The sequence below is a fragment of the Porites lutea genome, chromosome 2, assembly GCF_958299795.1.
Source record: "Porites lutea chromosome 2, jaPorLute2.1, whole genome shotgun sequence".
NCBI classification, from domain to species: Eukaryota; Metazoa; Cnidaria; class Anthozoa; order Scleractinia; family Poritidae; genus Porites; species Porites lutea.
In genome coordinates this window covers 28,644,766-28,666,784 of record NC_133202.1, presented here as the reverse complement: position 1 = coordinate 28,666,784, position 22,019 = coordinate 28,644,766, and the positions used below count along the sequence as shown (strand labels likewise).

Sequence of the window (22,019 nt, the reverse complement as noted above, 5' to 3'; positions counted from 1 at the left end):
AAAGAACGCGGTGTTTGACTTCTGCTACAAAGAACAAGACAGAAAATACTCTTTTATAAAAAGTATTGATGACAAAGCGTATGTGAGGCCCCGAACGTCTGTTGGGTTCAGAGATGTAAAGAAAATGGGCATTTATCAGCCAACAGATAACAATGCTGCGCGCAAACTCCCCAAATATGACTAGGTTAAAAAAACATCCCCCCTTTTTCATTGATTTTGAAAATTTTACCCCCCCCCCCCCCCACTCTAAACACCGCCCCCCCCCTTAGGCATAAATAACGAACAGTCCCTTAGATCTTGTGAATCCATATAAGCGACAAATGTACATATTGGTTTCGCGATTGTTTAAAAATCGTGAGATTGAAGACCCGCGAATCATGATAAATCCTCGCGAAATTTAATACTCATATAGAAAATTCAAATCACAGAAAAATAAATTTTAATATGTAATAGCAACAACATATACAGGATATACATCGACTAATACACAAATTCTTTCTGGTAAGTTCCTTTTGCATCTTCGGTTGTGAGATTGCACGCATTCCTTGTTCCAATTACCTTATGAAATTTAATTTTGAAAAGTAAAATAAAGTTGAGAACGCATAAATCGCCAAATCTAATGCCTTTTTTGATATTTGCCTCGTGAAATCGCGGAAATAAAACCCCGCGAAATATTGTCTGGCAAAAAACGCGAGATCTAACCGATTTTTTGAAAACGAACCTTGCAGCCATTTGAGTGAAAAAGAGACAAAAGTCAGGTTTTTTGCACCCGACGATCACGCAACGCTCCTGGGAGGAACGTTGCGTGACGACACTAAAAACGGCTATGTAGCAGACTACTACTTGGGAGATGGAGGAGTTTTTGGCCAAAATATAAGCTGTTTGACGGAAGAGGTCTATTTGGCAGTAACGTTTTCAAAAATCCGGCTAGAACTTTTAAAGAGCTATAATTGAAAAAAACGTTTGCTTCAATCCAGTTTTACTTAATTTTGCTAGTTCATAGAATAACATGACTGCACAAAATCCAAACCCGGTGTAGAAAGGTCGAGGATAAGATGACAAAACCACCCACCGGCAACAAAGTATTTATAATTTTCTGTAGACCAGCATTCGACAGGTTTTATAACCACGCCCTTTAGGAGCTTTGTCGCCATAGTACTCAGCTTCCTTGTTGGAGACCAGCGTCCATTTTCCCTCCTTCTCCAGACTCTCACATTTCTCCTTGTAACCGCTTTCCTCTTTGTCAAACACTGGACAAGTGAAGCACATGATACCACCTTAAAGAAACAAATTCAAGCAGGAAATCCTTAGGCCATGTTTAAACACTGCACCGTGCTATCCCGACAGTAAACAGCTACGACACAGCACTGGAACACACATCAAACATCGTGCGAGAGCAGTTGGCCGAGATTGTTTGGTGAAAACTTACTTCCGTTTTCCTATTTATTCACTTCCGCTACGATCCGAATTGACCACTCCAGAAAATACCATAACATACCATAATGCTCTTTGTTTGTCACCCCAAAATTTTGCATAAGCAATGTCTTCAGTTTCCCTTAGGGCCACAAACAAAGAGCATTATGGTATGTTATAGTATTTTCTGGAGTGGTCAATACCTGTTTACACCCAATTGAGTAGCATGGATATTACACAACTGTATGCTCCTCGTAGATAGCCATTTATGAGTATATGTTTGACAAATTTTTGAGAAGAGTTGGGAAATCAGAATAAGGGACAGTTGTGCAAGGAAAAGAGTTGAATACGGGGATTAACACCGAAGTACAGTGACTAGCGTTAAGCACCCTTTAAAAAACGGCTAGCTTTCAATAATGCAAAGATCAATGTCATATAGACTGCGTTAAAATTAACCGATGTCGCCGGTAGTTAGCTCTTAATGGTTTAGTGGATACGGATGTGGATGTGGATCAAACTTCACATGGTGTGGGTTCAAGTCCTACACACTACCTGCTGCTTTCTTCTTACTTTAAGTTATAAGACTCCTATCATCTATTTTGAGTAAAGATGACAATCTGACTTTGGGGTATCCATTCTAGCCACAGCACAGGTAGCCCAAGCTCGAAATATAAGCATCGGCGAACATCAGCATTGTTACATAACATTCGAAATATAAGGATTTGTATGGGGAAAAAACCTATCGTTTCTGAACCTACGAAAATGAAAGGATATCAATAAAAAAACAGCTTACCTTGCATAAAATGTGTGTTCCGTCTCTCCTGTGTGGTCCACGGGCCGATTTATCAGCTGTACTGTAAACGGTTTTCTTTCTGTAGATAGATAGGTTTTTTTGCTATACAAATCCTTATATTTCGAATGTTACGCAACAATTCTGATGTTCGCCGATGCTCATATTTCGAGCTTGGGCTACCTGTGGTCACAGCCCACCAAAGTGTGGCACAGAACCTATGCGATATGCGACGCTCTACTATCGAGATCAGCGCGGCGCTGTTCGACGCTCAGTTCTTAGGGACCGGTCATTATTTATCACCTGGGGGGGTCGGAGGATTTTGGGGGGGATCACTTGATTTTTAGGAGAACAGAGGGGGGATCAGTCGTAACTGAGAGCCCAAAAGGGGGGGATCACTGAAAATTTTGGAAGGATTCAGAGGGGGGACCACTCAAATCTGCTTGAACAATGCCAGTTTGAAAGCATACAACATAAATGTGCCCATCCTGCTCGGAGATGATAGCATTTGCAATCTCAATTTGTTCTAACACAACTTTATTTAAAAAACGGAAGTCTGTCACACTGGCGAATGTGTGCATTTCAATTTAGAACAAGAGAGGCTAAGGAGAAAAAAAGGTTAGAAGAGGAACTAACATACAAGGACTACCAGTGGGGCATACTTATTGAGAATGGCAAAGTTGAAAAGCTGAAGGTGAGACAGCTCGACCTGTACCTTAAGGAACATGGCCTGACCACTGTTGGTATAAAGCTGGACAAGATAAAGGCAATTCGCTACCATTACTATCGACAGAGAAGTCCGGGCAACGGGAATGAGTTGTCCAGCAGTGAGGAAGAGAGTGAAGAATCAGATACGGAGTTAGATGATGACGAGGATAGCGAAGATGATCTTGTCATTGCTGATCTCGATGAAGAGTCAACTGTTCGTATGCCAGTTTTAACTTTTTTACCAGATGACCAAATAGCTGAAGTTACTGTACAAGCAAACACTGGATGAAAAAAAAAAAAAGGAAAACAAAAAGAAAACAAACAAAAAAAAGAACAAAAAAAAAATTATAAAAATGTGAGCAAAGCTACAAAGGCTGATCTATTACACTATAGATGAAAATAAAAAAGGAGACAGGAACAGTGGCCGATCCTAGCCCTTCCAGATGGCCGAATTGTCGCTAAATATGACCTGCTGATAGGGACTTGGCGGACTGCTATTTGGCACTCTAAAAAAAGTAACTTTGCAGTTTCAAGCACTGATTGCAGTTTCAAGCACTTTGCAGTTTTAAGCAAGATTGCTTGTATGTCAACTGAATTCAGATGTCTGGATCCAGACTAGAAAAAGACACGGAACAAGAGACACTTTTAAAAAAAGACTGCGCGATAACGGCTTTATTATGCTGTAAGTACATCATAGTTAGAAATACTACCTGTATATGAACGTTTAAAACACTAAATATACACGTCGAAAGGTGAATATGGGTACAAAGACATGGGTGGGGGGATCACGAAAGTTATATATAGTTATGAGGGGGGATCACTTCAATAAAATAACATTTAAAGTGGGGATCGGCTAAATTTCATCGTGTTTAGCCCAAAATCCTCCGACCCCCCCCCCACCCCCCAGGCGATAAATAATGACCGGTCCCTTATTAGAGAACAGAGGCCCAGCCGGTATGGTTTTCGTGCAGGCGCAACAAATATCTAGTCTGTGTATAACCTGCGATCAGGCGATTTTTTTTTTTTTTTCCCGCCAAAAAAAAAAAAAAAACATCGCCTGATCGCAGGTTAGAGTATTGTGAGATGGAACCTCTTAAAAAGAAACATTTAGTTACAGGGAGAAAAGAAAACAGGCAGATCGGGGTATAGATTTTTCCAATGAACAGTATAAAACTAAAATACGAAAAGGTCCCTGTTATATATGTTGTCTTTGTAATCGATTACTTCACATTTTTGGCAAAAGTAAATATTTGTGTGAAAATTTTTTCAGTGTGCAATCTTCATTTGATGGAAAACAGTATGTTTGTAAAACATGTCAGTTATAATAAACTTAACTTGTACGACAGTCGGAAGCTGATGGTTTCCAACTCAATGAGTCTAAATGTAAAGAATTTAGAATATCATTCTCTAGATCAGGAAGTTCTGTAGATCATATCACTTTCAATGATAAGCAAATCGAAGTTGTCTCGTCCGCAAAGCTGCTACGAGTGGTAGTTTCAGACAACCTCAGGTGGAACGCGCATGTAGAATCTATATGCAAAAAGGCTGCGACGCGCCTGTACTTCCTAAAACAGCTAAAGCGCGCTAAAGTTCCACCCAAGGATATGCTACTTTTTTATCCAACATTTTTACGCCCTGTATTAGAATATGTGTGCCCAGTTTTTCATCATTCTTTGCCGCAATATCTGTCTAATGAAATGGAAAGGTTGCAAAAGCGCGCGTTGAGGATAATACAACCCGACTTATCCTATGCTGAGGCTCTAGTAGCTCTAGACATCACGTCACTCTACGAGAGGAGGAAGGCCTTGAGTAATGCTCTATTTGACGAAATTGTAAGGGACCAAAGCCACAAGCTCCATGATCTGCTGCCGCCACGCAACGGGTCTACTCATTGCACCGTAGCCAGAGATACTTCAAACTACCGATTTGTAAGACAAATAGGTTTAAAAACACTTTTATTATGGCGAACAGTTTTAATTATTAGTAGTAATCTTAATTATTAGTATTTTGGTGTTGATACTTCTCCTTTGTATTTTATTGTAGGTTATATTTTACGGTTTTTATAGTAGTTATCATAGCGGAGCTCCACCCGCGCGCGAATCGCGCGCGTGGGCGGAGCCCCATAGCTAAGGAAATATGGTAATCTACCCATCCGAGAAAATTTGTTAATCACGTGACCGTACGCCCGACCGTCCGTCCGCACCACAGGCAAACCAATGTTAAATAACTCAATCAACAGGTATGGCAACTCAAATGCAACTCGAGGTTATTTTGGCGGGAAATAGCATAGCCACCCGCGTCTTGTAAAGCAGAGGCAGCTAAAGAGTCAATAAAGACGAAACCGGAAAGCGGAAGAAAGCGGAAATTGTTTCTGTATCCGCGTTTTCTAAAAGTATTAAGCTTAGATTAATTGTCATGTCCAAAAACTTTGAAATATAGAGCAAGAGGAAGACAGAGAAAAAGCGATAGGCCAGCGAAACTCAACGAGAAAAAGGGCGACAGAGATCTAGAGCGAGAGATAAAAAACAAAGGAGACATTTTTTTGTTGGAAGAACAACATCAACATGAAAATTTTTTTTTAGCGGCGGTGACAATGCTAACGGCCAACAATGCAAGGAGAAAATGAGCAGCAGTGAAAAAAAAGTGAACAAGAACACTTGCGACATTGCCTCCATAAAAAAGTCTCTGGAAGTTTCACGTTGTAGTCGTGCAAAACAACGGCAAAGAAATGTACAAAAAAAGTGCGCTGCACGTGCAAAGTTGCTTTTTTGCTAATTAGACCTATTGTTGTTTTATCACCGTTCTCCGGCGTTGCCTTCCCGCTTAGCCATACACGATTTTATATTTTGTTTGAACCAACTAAAAATATAATCGAGAGCTTCGCTTTTAGCCCTGGCTAAATCTATATATTATATTTATAGATAATTTTTAGTTCTATTGTAGGGTAAGTTACATTTCAGCCGGCCCGGGGGCTGCAATGATTTTACTTCTTAATAAAGCTATATCATATCTCATAATACAGACATTTTCTATCAACACCTCAGTGCCACTATTAACAGTTTGACTCCTATCAACATCCAGTAAAAACAAGCCCGTGTAGAAACCAAGCAACTACCTCACAAACTACACCCATTATCTTAGTAATGAACCTCAAATATAACTCCAAGCCTACTACTTCACACATCTCAACTAACCCCTCAAATATACAATACCACTGTACTACCCACATATCGCTCATTCACTTAAGAAACTTCACGTACGCGTAGTTCAACCACGCCAAAATATACGCTCCCATAGCGTCTTTTTTGGTTATGTTTTATATAACGCGCGTCCTTGAAATAACATAACCAGGGCCTGCAACGTATGCTAAGGATTAACTAGTTATGAATGTAAGGCCTTTTATATTCAGTAAAATTCGACAGAGAGTTCAGAACTCGGCAGCCAGTCTTGCGTCCAACAGGAGTAAACTCATATTACACCTCTACTAGTTATCTGTAAAGTATCGTATTTTGTAGCTAACGTTTCCGGGACACCTGGGACTCAATAGCGCAAACCTTCATGCGTTCGAGAGGAGAGACTTCTAAAAGTTACAATAAAGACGTCAACTGACAAAAAGTAAGCCTAAAAGTTGCCAACCAATGTAGTGAACCCTTTTTCAGTCATTTCCCCATCTGCCTCGTACCCAAGCGCATTTTGGGATTTTATTCGGTAGTCAGGGCGCAGGCAACTGCGTGTTTGAAGCTTTCCCATGATCCTTGCGCCGCAACTACCGTCAAAAATCCCAAGAGGCGCCTGGTCACGTGAAGCAGCTATTGATCCCAGATGGTTACCTAACCGAACTATTTGTCCTTCCCTAGTCAAAACTCGCACGTGCACTGATTCATTTTCCTTTCTTATTTTTATTGAACTAAAATCATCGCAGAAAAAACCGAGGTTACAAAGCTGCTGAGTAGTACTTTTATACTGTTTTGTAGACCAGCAATCGACAGGTTTTATAGCCACGCCCACGAGGAAGTTTGTCGCCATAGTAATCAGCCTCCTTGTTTGTGTGCAGTGTCCATTTTCCTTCTTTTTCCAGACTTTCACATTTCGCCTTGTAACCGTCTTCCTCTCTGTCAAACACTGGACAGGTGAAGCACATGATACCACCTGTAACGAACAGAAAAAAGACAATTCAATTAAAATTCACGGAATAAGCAAGACAAACTTAAAGCAAGGGGCACACATACACTAACCCAAACCCAAGGCCTGGCCAGTACCTCACGCATGCCCACCGCCATATCACCAGGGCAGTGGCAGCTATGGACAGCTGTTTCGCTCTTATTGGGGCTCATAAGCGTGGCATAGCCGTCGACAGCTCCCACGTGTGTTGTGTGGAGTTAGCGCTTAGAGGAGTGCCTTTTGCACCCTTCTCAGCAGTGAAGGACCTCTGAAGACGACTTTATCCGTACAGAGGTCCGACGGCTATGGTATGCTGATAAACCCCAATAAGGGCGAAACAGCTGTCCGTGGCTAGTCAGGCCCCAACCTGTAACTGCAAAAATAGGACTTTTGATTTGCGGATTAGTTAATCTCATTCACTCTCCTAATATTTGTTCGCTGATTATTTCTTCTTATTAAGAGCATCTTACTCAAAACTCTTAGGCTGCAAAACAGACAGTTATTGTTTTTTTCAAAATTGGTTTGGCGTAGCGTAAGAATAGCCTTAGAGCCGCGAGAGCCTAGCCTGCACAGCAGGCGTTTTTTACCGGAAACTCAGAGTTACATTGATCGCGGCCGCCATCTTGAAAAGCCAAGGAAAAGACTAAGGGAGGAGGGGCGGGAAAGGGGAAAGGGGCGGGGAGGAGAGAGGATGAAATATTTTTTGTATTTTTTCCTCCCCTCCCCCTCCTCTATTTTATACCCATCAACCTCTCCCTTGATATCAGTTTTTGACTCATCCCAACTCTCTGGTAGTATTAACGTCCAAGATGGCGGGAAAACGTCATTTCTGAAAAAAAAGTCAGGGATCGCGCTGCAAAATACGCCTGCTTTGCATGCTACGCAAGCCGCGCGAGCCTCACACGCTCAACGCCCACGCCCACGGGCGTCCAGTCTTGCTCTCTGTTTTCAGCCTCGCTCCAGATCTTTTGTTTGACTGTTTGCGCGTACGTTAATACGCAAAAATATGGATTGTTTTGCAGTCGAAAAACTCTCAATTTAAATTATGGCTAAGAATGTGGTGAGATCTTGTGAGAGCGCTAGTAACGTACACGGTTTGACCTGTGGAGAAGACCTCAAAGAGGCCTAATCATGAGGAATCAAAAGCTAGAATCAAGATATAGATTCCCGGTCTCTGCTGTTTTTCTGCCCAAGAGAGAAGCCAGTACAGCCTTAGACTGTCTGCTAACTAACCTGGTTTAATCCAGCGTATGATTTCATCAAAAGCACTGGGCCTCACAAGCCCAGTTGTAATCACGCCAGAGGAGATAACAGCATCATATTCACCATCTTGTATGTCTTCTATTTTCTCAGTGGTCACAAAAGCGCTGATAAGAGTCTTGTAGATGTTTCTATCTCTCGCGATATTTAGCATGTCTTCAGACACATCCAGTCCAACCAGATTGTCATAGCCGTATTTTTCCTTCAGAACTTGACCTGACAGTCCTGTCCCACAACCCAAATCCAATATTTTGAGGTCTTTCTTGCTTTCACCATAGAGGTCTTTAGCCGCGTTGAAGAAGCCTTCGCCGCATGATGAGTGAGCGAGGCAACCTGGAGAGCCTGGAGCAGAACCTTCAAAGACCCACTAAAAATAAAAACACAGGAATGAAGGTAAAACTAATTTTGTTTCACTCTAAAGTAAGGTTTGCTTATTGGGTTACCTGTGGCATAGCACAGTCAAAATATACGTTTTACTTAGTACGTCGAGAAAAAACAAAATAGCGTCATCCTGATTACCCAGGAGGAATTACGGGTTCTCTTCATTGCAGATAAAAATCTTGAAAAAATTCTTTTTAGAAGTTCTTAGTCTTATATTTACCCCCCAAAAAAACTAGGGGAAAAAGTTCGATCACGTAGTGAGCCTATAAAAACCCTACATCTTTAAAAGAATCCGGATGGAAATGCTCATTTCAAAATAATCGATCGAATCAAAGTTTATGTCAAAACCGGACCATGAAATGCCTCACAACACATTCAAAAATCGACAAAGATGAGGACATCATACCGGCAGACAACACAAGTCAACTTCAACTGGCAACAGTTAAGATGCAAGAGACAAGTCTGACAAGTTTCGTACTCAGGAATCAATGGTCAAGTCGGTAATAAACTTATATGCATGACTGAATCTTGCAAAAGCAGCAAAATACAAATTGTTTGACTATCCGCTTACACTGATGTTCTCATACCACAACGGAATACTGATACTCCCTAAAGATAAGAGAGGAACTATGGGCGAAAATCTTGAAATATGTTTTCTCATAAGGGGAAAAACCGTTAATCTCAAGAAGCTCATATCAATCCGCACTGACATTCATGTCTGATTGAACACTTTCGTACTAAAAGGGTCCCTAGAACAATAAACGAATCGGAATTAATACTATTGGTAATGGATAAAACATATAGCAAGAATCTTTAAGAATATAATGGTCAAGTACATGTATGACTGACTGAGTACTGTTACAAGCAGAGCTCTCGTGATTAAAAACAGATCTGCATCATGTATTGACATATACATCTATAATATATTGTGGTTACAAAACTCCTTAACATTATAAGAACTGATCGAATTCAATGGTATTGCATACAAACATATAGTTAATAGTATATCAAGAAAAGATAAATTTCTATTTTAAAGCTGGTTCACTTATACAATGATACCTTGTCCCAAAATTCCATTATAATAAATTGTCAATGAAATTGGAAAACAACAGCAGTACTGCTTTATTCATTCTTTACACAACTATGCAGCTACATCTTAAAGATCGCACTGCACAGCTCATCACTATAATAAGAAACAAACGCAAATGAATTAGGTGATCACAAAAAATTAAGTTACAAAAAAGCCGTAATAAAATACCGTAAATCCTCTATTAGAGTGATTTTACTAGAACCGTGAAATAATTTTATTGTCTTCTATATTGTTTACCTGTCGCTATTTTACACTATTTGTTAGCATCTGTTTCACGGTTCATGTAAAATCACTCTGAGCCCCCCTCTCAAATATGGCCGCCTCTCTAATAGGCTTTCCCCCCTTTTTTTAGGGGGCTTAGGCTTCCCTCCGTATTCTTAAATGAAAGACTGTAGTAATTAATCACCACCGTGACTGATCGGGCATATGGCTTTTTTCGAATTCTTTTTTTTTTTTTTGGTTCGTGTACATGAAGTCCAACCTCATGTGCCTGAGCTTATTTACTTTGCGTTCTATTTCTTTATGGAGAATTAATGCCATCATCTAAGCCCCCTCCCTATGAAGCCCCCCCCCCCCCCCCCCCACCCCCCTTAGAAGGTGCTTGGAAGAAAAAAGCCCACAGTAGAGGATTTACGGTATGATATTCAGCGAAACGAAACAAAATGTATGTAATACCCCATCAACAATTTCGAACTGAATAACATCTACGTCTTGACCTACAAATGCAAAAAGTGTAACAGATGATTGAGGAGAAAGCGAAAAGGCCGGAAAAAAGAAATTTTGCAGTGGGCTCCCTCTGAAATAGAAGACATAATCAAGACGAGCAAATATACTATTAGTTAAATTTGTTTTTTAAGTTCATGTTCCCGTGAGCAAAAACACCTCAGGAACCCTGGAAAAAGAGTCTATAACTAGAGTTGGCCACTCGAGGAATGATCTTGTTGATTTTTTTGGGAGAGGTTTGGGAAGTAAAAAAATCATACGGCAAATATATAAACAGACCTGGAACAAAAACAAAATACTTGCATGGAGTTATTCTACTTTAACCCAGACGATCATAAAAATTCAAATGAAAACATATCCATCTCTTTAGCTTCGAATAGTAGCAGATTATACACTCGTCAATAGAGCGTCAATAGAGTATGACCATTTAACAGTGGCGGATTCAGACGTTCAGATAAGGGGGGGCGGTCATACAGACCCTGGGATAAGGGGGGGCCGGTCTCAAAAAACGTTTTTTTCGGCCCTTCGGGCCTCAGTTTGGTTTAAAAATAAGGGGGAGCAGGGCCCTCCGTCCCCCCCCCCCCCCCCCCCTGGATCCGCCACTGCATTAGAACACTTTTCAAAATTTTTAGACCACTGCTTCACGGCGCAGCTCAGTGTAGACCTGTCACAGCCATCTAATCGGACTATTTAATATGATTAAGCAGTTAACAAGGAGATTGAGCATGTGTGCCTAGGCCTAGGATCCTTGTGCTGGTTGTAATATTATTGCTGCATTCAAGATGAGTGAAACAACTTATACACGACAGAGAAAACTTTTATGGCGTACCAGGAGCCTATGACCCTGAGCGTACCCAATCCCATTTTGATCACCTTTGGGGGTCCTTTGGGTGCCGGCCCATCACGTATAGCTTCCATATTTCCCTCCCCTTCTTCGACCTGAAATCCCGGAAGTAAACTATTGTAGTAGATATAGTTCCCGAAAAAAGTTGGACTAATCTGAAACCACAGTATAGTTGGTGATGGAAAAGTATAGTGCTCTCTGACACCCGGCCAGTCTTTAGTTATCACACCCTGTCTAAGTTTGCAAACGTCTCGTACAATTGAATGCTTATTTACGCCCCAAAACAGTACCTTATCGTAGCACACAGACCATACTTTATAAGCCTTCTGGATTCTCTCTTTGGAAGTAGTGTTCCAGTTGAGGTCAAGGATTTCCTGGGGATAGAAACACGCTGCGTCTCCATTTTCTGCCATGTCTCCTGCAGCCACAAAACAAATACCAGTTCAACTTACTAACCAGTTTTGAACTGTGACAAGCGTCGGTAAAGGTACTGACAGTAAAACGGTCAACGAAAACGTGCAACTTGTTTTGCAACATCGCTGCAATATGAGTTGAATAGCGATTTTTCACGAATCAAACCTGTCTTGCAACTAATTAGATTGTTGCAGACTGTGAAAACATTTTTCACGAGAAGTAAAGAGAAGTCCTAAGGACTTTCCTAGAAGTCCTAAAGCCCAAGGCAAACTACAGTTTTGCAGCAAGTAACAAAAATGTTGTTTATGGCATGACTCCCTGTAATTCTAACCAATCAGAAGTCAGTATTCGCGCAACTTGCAACAACCGGCTGATTTGTTGCAAGACAGGTTTTGAACTTGGGTGGTAAAACGCGCAACATCGCTATTCAACTCGTTTTGCAGCAATCTTGCAAAACAAGTTGCAGGTTTTTGTTGCCCGTTTTTCCGTAGCTTAAGAGTTGTTCGCACAATGCAACTCACGTCTGCTTAGCCCTACAAGAACGCCGCAAAAAAGCAATAACTTTAGATTGGCAAAACCAACTCTGCACGTGCATTTCTTTGCCGTCACTGCACGACTACGAACGTGAAAATGCCTAATTTTTTCACGTTTTGTGGAGGACGTGAACACACCACAACGACCTTTTTCTCTTTCCTTGAACTTCGATACAGTCTATACAGTCTTTCAGAAGTCAACTCCTGACAAAAAATTGCCAACATTTGACGCATTAAAGGGGATAGAATAATAGCGATTAAGATTCAAGCAGCGCGACTTCACTTTTTAAGTGAGGTTTTCGTGGCCGTCGCCGTTGCCGTCACCGTCGTCGTTGCTAGCTCCCTAATAAGCCAATAGAAGTACAAAAGACGGTTTCAGGCAACAAATAAAGGGTAAACTTCCAGCTCTCCGCGCGCGAAAGGGGTACCTTTTTCAGCCTTCAGGTATATAAAATGGCAGGCAATTCATGAGTTGTTAAGTAAGATGAAAAGGGTACGAAGTTCTATCATTTAAATACAGTCAACCCCGTTAATACGCACAATGGGCTGATACTGAGGGTGACATAGAAAGTGTCCGTATTAAGCGGATTGAATTTATAGAAAATGTAATGGCTTTCTGTCCAAAGGACAAAGCAAACTGTTTGTTATTATCATGTGTCCGGTATATTAAGCGACAGTCCGTAAAGCAGAGTTTGGAAAAGACGCACGTTATGGCTCTATCATTTTAATTCATTAAACGTTACACGTCTTACACGAAAATGGCAAAAAGACTTCCTTTTTTGGCGATTTTTTCTTATTACGTAGTTGTGTTAAAGGGGCCCCTCTGTGTAGTGATCCGGGACAAAGACATCAACAGAGAATCGCAGGTTATCTGGTCTTTGGTTTTTTGTGTTTCCTAGTAAGTAGAGTTGGAATGTGTATCATATAAATATATTTTGCGACATGAATGTTTACAGGTAATGCAACTATGTTTTGATTGCGGCGGAATGTACTAGGAAAGATGAAACTGATACTTATTTGTTAGAAATACAGTTAAACCTCAATTTAAGACTACTTCTCGTAAGCGACCGCCCATCCAAACACAAAACGTTTTATTCCCAGTCAAATCACTACAGTTGGACTCTCTCGTAAACGACCACCTCTGTAAGAGACCGCGACCACTTTTTGAATGACGGCTTAAGAAATTTTCCGTGATTGTTTTTATTATCTTCCTGCAAGTGTCCGGGCCTCTCCTGGGAAGAGACCCCCCTGTGGGTCCTCTGTGTCACAAATTTATATGTGTGACAGATGTATTAGCTTTAATTCTGCACTCCCTTGAAAGTATATTTCTTCACATGTTCATATTTTAGAATTCTGTACTCTGTTCTACACTTAAAGAATTCATGGACATCAATTAGCGTAAAATTTCGATGATCTACACTTAATCTACACACTCGATCAGCTCCACGACTCCGAACGACCACACAGTTCCTCCTGAACAAAGTTCAGTTCTCAGATCACGTGACGACTTTTCCCGCCAAAATGACGCAATAATTTTCTCACACACTGAACCTTCTCATTTCAGGTGGTCGCTTGCGGGATATTCAACTGTATTTTATGCGGCTTTAGCGCCTACCAGTACATCTACGTCACGACTAGAGGGCAGGAGAACACAACAGGTGGTTCTCACCAAATTTCCTTACAGATTCCTGAGGAGTGGAGAAGTGAATATTTGTTGTAAAGCAATTACTTAACAATTAATGAATGAGGCCGAGTATCTTATGAAGAATTATTGAGATAACTTCCCAAGGATGCCTCCCCCCCCCCCCCCCAACCCCCACCTTCTCAACGTCAAACCCGCCGTCTCTTACGGCATGATTGCGTAGAGGGGCTCGTTTCTCGAAAGTCCAGACAATTAACGGGCTCGGAAATCTGTTATTGTTTTAATATATTCGAGATATATAGTCAAGATCTTGGCAAATTATCAGATCAGTAAGAACTGTTAAATAACAAAAACATCTCATGCAGCAAAATTTTCCACTAAAACTGTGATATTCCTTTAAAAAAATAGGGTCCACTTAAACGCTAATTTCGGGAAAAAAAGAAAAAGAAAAAACATTTACCACGATCATTATTCCTTATTATCGTCGAATAATAGCTGTAAGTTTTCTCGAAGTTTCGTGGCCATCGAAAAAGTTATGACATAAAGTTCTTTATAGTTGAATGCGCCTGTACTGTGAAAAACAACACTATGCGACAGAGCCACACTGTTAAATCATTAGCATAACTATGGGCTTCTGGCATAACTGATGTATTGGATTCGGTTCTTGAAATTCTTTAAACTGTTCGTCGGCGAAACGGTCGAAGTTTCAACCATGTAGACCGCTCGAACTCAATTCTTGGGTTTGGCCCAAATCAGGGAGGTTTGATTTGAAGGTTTATAGTAACAACCCTAACCTTGAAATACAATCAGTTCGAGTCAGTGCTTAACCCTCATTACTATTCTCAGGGCTTAACCCTAATCAGTTTTCTCAATTAACATATCATAGTTTGGATTGGCTGGATTCTTTAACCTGTCATGGAGATAGAATAAAAATATCGGACTGCCGGTCATTTAGTGTTTTGAACACCTTGACCGGTTATCGGCCATAATAGCCACAGCCTAAAAATAACCATAGAAAATACAAAAGAAGGCAAGAATGCACAGATTGGAAAATTAAAACGGATGGTCAGAGATAAGTTGTGGTTTTTGAACACTTGTTTAGCCTCACCTTTCTTCAAAGTTAATTTTTGATGTATATAAACATGTATAAACTTTGACTATAAAGTATTGGCCGTTTTCACACTACAGACGGATAATCTGTCTTCAAAATCGTCAAATTTGACGGAAAAACAGATGGATGAAGCCAGGCGGAATGTTAATCCAAAATTTAGACCGCTCCAGTTTCCAATTAAGACGTATTATCTCTCTGACGCTAATTATTCAACAAGTAACCCGTCTCCGACGGATAATCCATGAAGCAGGCCAAGTAATGCTTGGAAAAACATCATTGTTCGACACTAAGCTGTAATTTGTGTGATTTATTTGATAATGTTAATTAAGGTCCATTAGTCGGGGGACATATGACGCCAAAGAAATCGCAAGTAGCGTTTAACCCAACAAAACAATATTCTTGATATGCGACGATTTCGTTGAAAAACGGGCCGCGATTTGATGGAAAACCCGCGACAAAAACGACGTCATCCGTTCGAGTGGACGTTGTTCATCTATAGTGGTACACACAACTCACTATAGGCAAACAATACGGTGGTTCCAGTTTTCTCCATAACAGTACTAGTGACCTGAATGCAAATCTTTCAAAAAAAGTTCATACGAAATGTTATGTCGTGTTTTTTTTTTTGCCTTCTCGAGTTGAATGAGGTTACTTTGTTAACCTGTGTACAGCCGCGCCCCTTCCCCATCAGTAAGATTTTTTACTGAGGGGAGGGAGCGGCTGTACACAGGCTATCGCTTTGTGAGATTGCCGGAGAGTCTTTAGCCGGCATTCTAATCAGCCAAACAATTTCCACGCGTTTGTAAGCTTCGTTACACGTGATAATATGATAACTCTGATGCGTGAAAAGAACACGAGGCTCGACGGATTACGCGGGATTACGCTGGCCCGTATGAATCGGGTGTTATGCTTTTCACGGCATCATCTGCAATCAAGTTATTAACATTAATATGCTGAAAGTAATTCTCAGCTGGCGGTTTACTGCTGCTAATTTCGGATTATGCTAGACCTCCCGTACATACTCAATTAACATGAACATTCATTCACAGCTTTGAATATTCAAACACGTCACAGAAGGCGCACTAGAAGGTCAGCATATAATCTTACCAGACATGCGTACGGAAAAAAAAAACAGGATTAACTGGTTGGTTCGTCTACGGTTATAAACTGGTTAGGCTGGGTTGCAAGCTGGTATATACAGGTTAAACTGGTTAGTTTGGTCCACGGTCCGCGAGATCAAACAGCGCTCCTGCTCAGAGCAAAGTCTACTTTCTCACGCTAATAACAAACGGAAAATAAATTCTGCTTTCAAGGAATTTGAAGAAGCAGCAAAAGGTTGATTATCTTTAACAGGGATACAAAATAAGGCTTGTAGTCTTGAACAGGGGGAAGGGTAGAGAGACTCAAGACCTCGTGGTCATACGGTAGCTTGACGAAAATTCTGATTGAGGAAATTCAAAGAGTTTAAATACTTTTCAACTTTATACCCATATTAACCTGAAGTCTTTATGATATTACTATCGTAAGACAACACGCCTACCAAAACTTCAAAACATGTACCGAGACAGAACGCTACAGGACTAGCTGCAGCTGCAAAATGAAGGCGTGTTTTGAGCAGGAATATTTAAAGAGGAATAATCGGTACTACGTATGTCGCTTATATGAGGGTTAGCAGAAAAAATGTTTGTTAAAAAATATCAAAAGCTAACGAAAGAAATTGGTTTAAATGTTTACCTCTGATGAAGTTCTTCCTTTCCTAGGTGCCGAGACGAATTCACTCTTCACTGAACTCTGCGGTTCAATGTTATCAGCTAATATTTGTTGTTCACTCTTTATTTTTAGCCCGGGTGTGGGGGGGGGGGGGGGGGGGGCGGGGGAGCGGGGGGGCACTCCCTTATTTGGCCTATGCGGGTATGTGCCATGAACAGGGTATGGTTTTCAAGGTCGTGAGTATACGATTTCACTATTAAGCGTCTTGAACAGGGTGTCTTTTTGGACTGGAAGCCTTTCAAAGAGTGTGAAGACTTGCGAAGAACGGCCTACATTTGCAATACCGATCATTTTTTTCCTAAATATCTACTTTAGTGCGAAAAATTACTTACTTCTGTATGCAAAACAAAGCAAATCAGGGTCGGAAAGTAGTGTCTCCTGTCACGATCTTAAACAGGGTAGCGAAATGAGAATTTTTTGTCGTAAACAGGGTCGGGGGTTACTGGCCTCTGGGGCACATCTCTACACAAACTTTCCTTGAGTGTTCCCCCCCCCCCCCCCTTCCCGCCCGATATTTTTAACCTCGCACGCTGATGTTCGATCGATCAGGTCCTCGTCACGCGTTCTTCAAATGAAAGTAATTTTACTGACAATAAGACAAGAAATATATTCAAACATGGCAAAGACACCTGCCGTTGAGGGAATATGGATGCAGTCATCTGTGACAAACATTTGTCTAGTAACTTTTCTGTTGTGTGAGTGTGCAAGATGAAAGTGTGTCCACTGAAAAATTCAGCCGCTCGGGTGAATTTGAGGAATAGGTCTCTTAAAATTTGGCTCCGAGGCTTGGGGAATAAGGCAAAAGAAATGTATTATTCACTGCTGAGCCTCAAGACGATTTCTTTTTTTTTTATTCCCCCAAGCCTCGCAACTAAGTATGAATTTTAATATATCGGAATTGGTCTATTTGCTAAACTACTTCTTAAAAACGCTTAAATAGGGTATCTCAATCGATTGACTTAATACCGCATCCAATTTCTGTATTCTATTTCTGTTATCTATTTTCCAAGGTTTCTTCAACTTTTGACATGGACAAGTTAGCGAAAATCCGTCAACTCGGCTGGAAAGAGTTCCTTTAAATTCGCAAAATTGCCAAATTTGAAAGGGATTTGTTGAAAAGTGACATAGCTCACCAAAATTGCGAAATTTTACAGACGTTTATTTGGTGGGGGCACAATAGCCTGCGTAGCACACGCTTGGAACTAGAGGGCGCGGATTTTCTCTATCCGTAGTCCATATAAGTATGAGAAAAACTGTGAAGGGTCCATTTTAAGACAGTTAAAATATATCACTTGTCATTTTTTTAGTTTTCTTTCATGGTTAATAACACAGAGTTCATGGTATTAATCGTGTTTCCTGGGTATGCCAAAATTTGTATTAAAAATGTCTCATAAATATTGTCTTGCCTAAGCAAGACCTTGGTCATCCTCCGCTCCCCGCTCGCCCCCTTCCCCCCCTCCCCTTCCCTCTCTCTCTCTCTCTCTCTCTCTCTCTCTCTCTTTCTCTCTCGGCCATTTGCTTTAATTAATCATGTGGAGATCACACGATTTTCTCGGCCTTTGGCCAGCACTTAGCCTCCCCGCAGACGACCTTTGGGGTTCGTTCGTCACGCATTCATTGGGGAGAAATGAATGCGTGACGAACGTACCCCAAAGCCAGCACTTAGATCTCGTGAATCCATATATTAAAGCGACAAATGTACCTATTGGTTTGCGGGTCTTTAATTTCGCGATTGTTTAAAAATCGCGAAACTGAAGCCCCGCGAATCATGAGTAAATCCTCGCGAAATTTAATACTCATATAGAAAATTCAAATCACAGAAAAATAAATTTTAATATGTAATAGCAACAACATATACAGGAAATACATCGACTAATACACAAATTCTTTCTAGTAAGTTCCTTTTGCATCTTCGGTTGTGAGATTTCACGCATTCCTTGTTCCAATTACCTTATGAAATTTTAATTTTGAAAAGTAAAATAAAGTTGAGAACGCATAAATCGCCAAATCTAATGCCTTTTTTGATATTTGCCTAGTGAAATCGCGGAAATAAAACCCCGCGAAATACTGTCTCGCAAAAATCGCGAGATCTAACCGATTTTTTGAAAACGAACCTTGCAGCCATTTGAGTGAAAAAGAGACAAAAGTCAGGTTTTTTTGCACCCGACGATCACGCAACGCTCCTGGGAGGAACGTTGCGTGACGACACTAAAAACGGCTATGTAGCAGACTACTACTTGGGAGATGGAGGAGTTTTTGGCCAAAATATTAGCTGTTTGACGAAAGAGGTCTATTTGGCAGTAAAATTTTCAAAAATCGGGCAAGAACTTTTAAAGAGCTATAATTGAAAAAAAACGTTTGCTTCAATTCAGTTAAGTTAATTTTGCTAGTTCATAGAATAACATGACTGCACAAAATCCAAACCCGGTGTAGAAAGGTCGAGGATAAGATAACAAAACCACCCACTGGCAACAAAGTATTTATAATTTTTTGTAGACCAGCATTCGACAGGTTTTATAGCCACGCCCTTTAGGAGCTTTGTCGCCATAGTACTCAGCTTCCTTGTTGGAGACCAGCGTCCACTTTCCCTCCTTCTCCAGACTCTCACATTTCTCCTTGTAACCGCTTTCCTCTTTGTCAAACACTGGACAAGTGAAGCACATGATACCACCTTAAAGGAACAAATTCAAGCAGTAAATCCTTAGGCCATGTCTAAACACTGCACCAAGCTATCCCGACAGTAAACAGCTACGACACAGCACTGGAACACACATCAAACATCGTGCGAGAGCAGTTGGCCGAGATTGTTTGGTGAAAACTTACTTCCGTTTTCCTATTTATTCACTTCCGCTACGATCCGAATTGACCACTCCAGAAAATACCATAACATACCATAATGCTCTTTGTTTGTCACCCCAAAATTTTGCATAAGTAATGTCTTCAGTTTCCCTTGGAAACGAGCATTATGGAAAGGAGCATTATGGTATGTTATAGTATTTTCTGGAGTGGTCAATACCTGTTTACACCCAAGTAAGTTTTGAGTAGCATGGATATTACACAATTGTATACTCCTCGTAGATAGCCATTTATGAGTATATGTTTGACAAATTTTTGAGAAGAGTCGGGAAATCAGAATAAGTGACCGTTGTGCAAGGAAAAGAGTTGAATACGGGGATTAGAACCGAAGTACAGTGACTAGCGTTAAGCACCCTTTAAAAAATGGCTAGCTTTCAATAATGCAAAGATCAATGTCATATAAACTGCGTTAAAATTAACCGATGTCGCCGGTAGTTAGCCCTTAATGGTGTAGTGGATACGGATGTGGATCAAACTTCATATGGTGTGGGTTCAAATCCTACACACTACCTGTTGCTTTCTTCTTACTTTAAGTTATAAGACTCCTATCATCTATGTTGAGTAAAGATGACAATCTGACTTTGGGATATCCAGTCTAGCCACAGCACAGGTAGCCCAAGCTCGAAATATAAGCATCGGCGAACATCAGCATTGTTGCATAACATTCGAAATATAAGGATTTGTATGGGGAAAAACCTATCGTTTCCGTAACCTACGAAAATGAAAGGATATCAATAAAAAACAGCTTACCTTACATAAAATGTGTGTTACGTCTCTCCTGTGTGGTCCATGGGCCGATTTATGGCCGTTTTATGAGCCGTACTGTAAACGATTTTCTCTCTGGAGATAGATAGGTTTTTTCTCAATACAAATCCTTATATTTCGAATGTTACGCAACAATGCTGATGTTCGCCGATGCTCATATTTCGAGCTTGGGCTACCTGTGGTCACAGCACACCAAGGTGTAGCACAGAACCTATGCGATATGTGACACTCTACTATCGAGATCAGCGCGGCGCTGCTCGGCGCTCAGTTCTTATTAGAGAACAGAAGCCCTATCCGTTATGTTTTTCGTGCAGGCGCAACAACTATCCGGCATAGAGTGAAAGTAACCTCACTGACTCTTATATAGTCGCCCTCGCAGCCGTTTTTTTGGATGTCACTGTCACGCAATGCGAGCGCGTTGCGTGACATGCGTGACATCAAAAAACGGCTGCGAGGGAGACTAACTCTTATACTAATTTATGATTAGTCTATCTACCGCCCCAAGTTTTTAGTCAGATAGCGGAAAGCCCCGTATCCTCATAACCGGGAAATACAGGGCATTAGCGAGGGATTTCACGGTTTTACCACGGTATGCGGGGCTCCCTTTTGAGATCATGTTGATTTGCAGGGCTTTCAATTCTAAAAGAAGTTAATGTCAATTTTTAACAAATTTCCGAGAAATAAGCCTACATTTTATGTGAATGCATGTTTAAACGTTGAGCAGCGTGGGATTTAAGATCGATAATAGAAGTCACTGAACTGAAGAAACAAAAACAAAAAAAGCGAAGTCAGTTGCTTATTATATTTTTCCAAAAAGGTCATCTCACTTTTACCTCTAGATTTCTTGATACACAACTTACACAAGAAGTCAATGAAGCGACAAATTACCTGGCTTAATCCAGCGAGTGATTTCATCCAAAGCATTGGCTCTCACATGACCAGTTTGGAACACTCCAGAGGAGATAACAGCGTCATATTCACCATCTTGTATCTGTTTTATTCTGTCGGTACCTACAAAGGCACTGATAAGAGTCTTGTAGATGTTCCTCTGTCTAGCGATATTTAACATATCTTCAGACACATCCAGCCCAGTCAGGTTATCATATCCATATTTGTCCTTCAGAACTTGACCAGACAGTCCGGACCCACAGCCAAAATCCATTATTTTGAGGTTTTTCTTACTTTCGCCATAGAGGTCTTTAGCCGCATTGAAGAAGGCTTCTCCACATGATAAATGGGAGTAACAACCCGGGGTGCCAGGAGCGGACCCTTCAAGAACCCACTAAAAGGAAAAAAGGAATAAACATGGAAAGCCTTTTAACTGACCAGGCAGAATGTGCTTGTCAAACGATGTTTCATTCTATACTAACTTCTGAATCTGCGTGAAATTCTATGACATAAATACCAATCAAAACTGAGCCTGCAAATGCAGCCATTTCAGTCCCCTCGTCCTACCCCAAAGCCAGACAAAGCTCTGTACTGACCAGGACGAGTATGCTTGTTAAGTGACTTTTCATTCTAGATTATCTGGGTGAAACCCTATGACACAAACACTCAA

General features: G+C 40.9%; 2 protein-coding genes across 3 annotated transcripts in view; both read right to left on the bottom strand.

The window, feature by feature from the left end:
• Positions 1-935: 935 nt before the first annotated feature.
• LOC140928209 (malonyl-[acyl-carrier protein] O-methyltransferase 2-like) lies at positions 936-11,785 on the bottom strand. Of its 2 annotated transcripts, none has more exons than XM_073377924.1 (3): positions 11,661-11,785; positions 8,306-8,699; positions 936-1,277 (listed from the first exon to the last, which is right to left on the bottom strand). In XM_073377924.1, the coding sequence occupies exons 1-3, from the start codon at positions 11,781-11,783 to the stop codon at positions 1,087-1,089; spliced, it is 708 nt and encodes a 235-aa protein (XP_073234025.1). In that variant the 5' UTR covers positions 11,784-11,785; the 3' UTR covers positions 936-1,086. The 2 variants fall into 2 exon arrangements, with proteins under 2 accessions (XP_073234025.1, XP_073234024.1); XM_073377923.1 differs by lacking the exon at positions 936-1,277 and adding an exon at positions 6,791-7,060.
• Positions 11,786-18,654: 6,869 nt separating this feature from the next.
• LOC140928208 (malonyl-[acyl-carrier protein] O-methyltransferase 2-like) overlaps positions 18,655-22,019 on the bottom strand; it is a 10,330-nt gene continuing 6,965 nt past the window's right edge. The window contains exons 3-4 of the mRNA XM_073377922.1: positions 21,350-21,743; positions 18,655-19,511 (exon numbers count right to left, since the gene is read on the bottom strand). Coding sequence (XP_073234023.1) covers positions 19,321-19,511; positions 21,350-21,743 — 585 coding nt within the window. The 3' untranslated portion in view covers positions 18,655-19,320. The remainder of the gene's footprint in view (positions 19,512-21,349; positions 21,744-22,019) is intronic.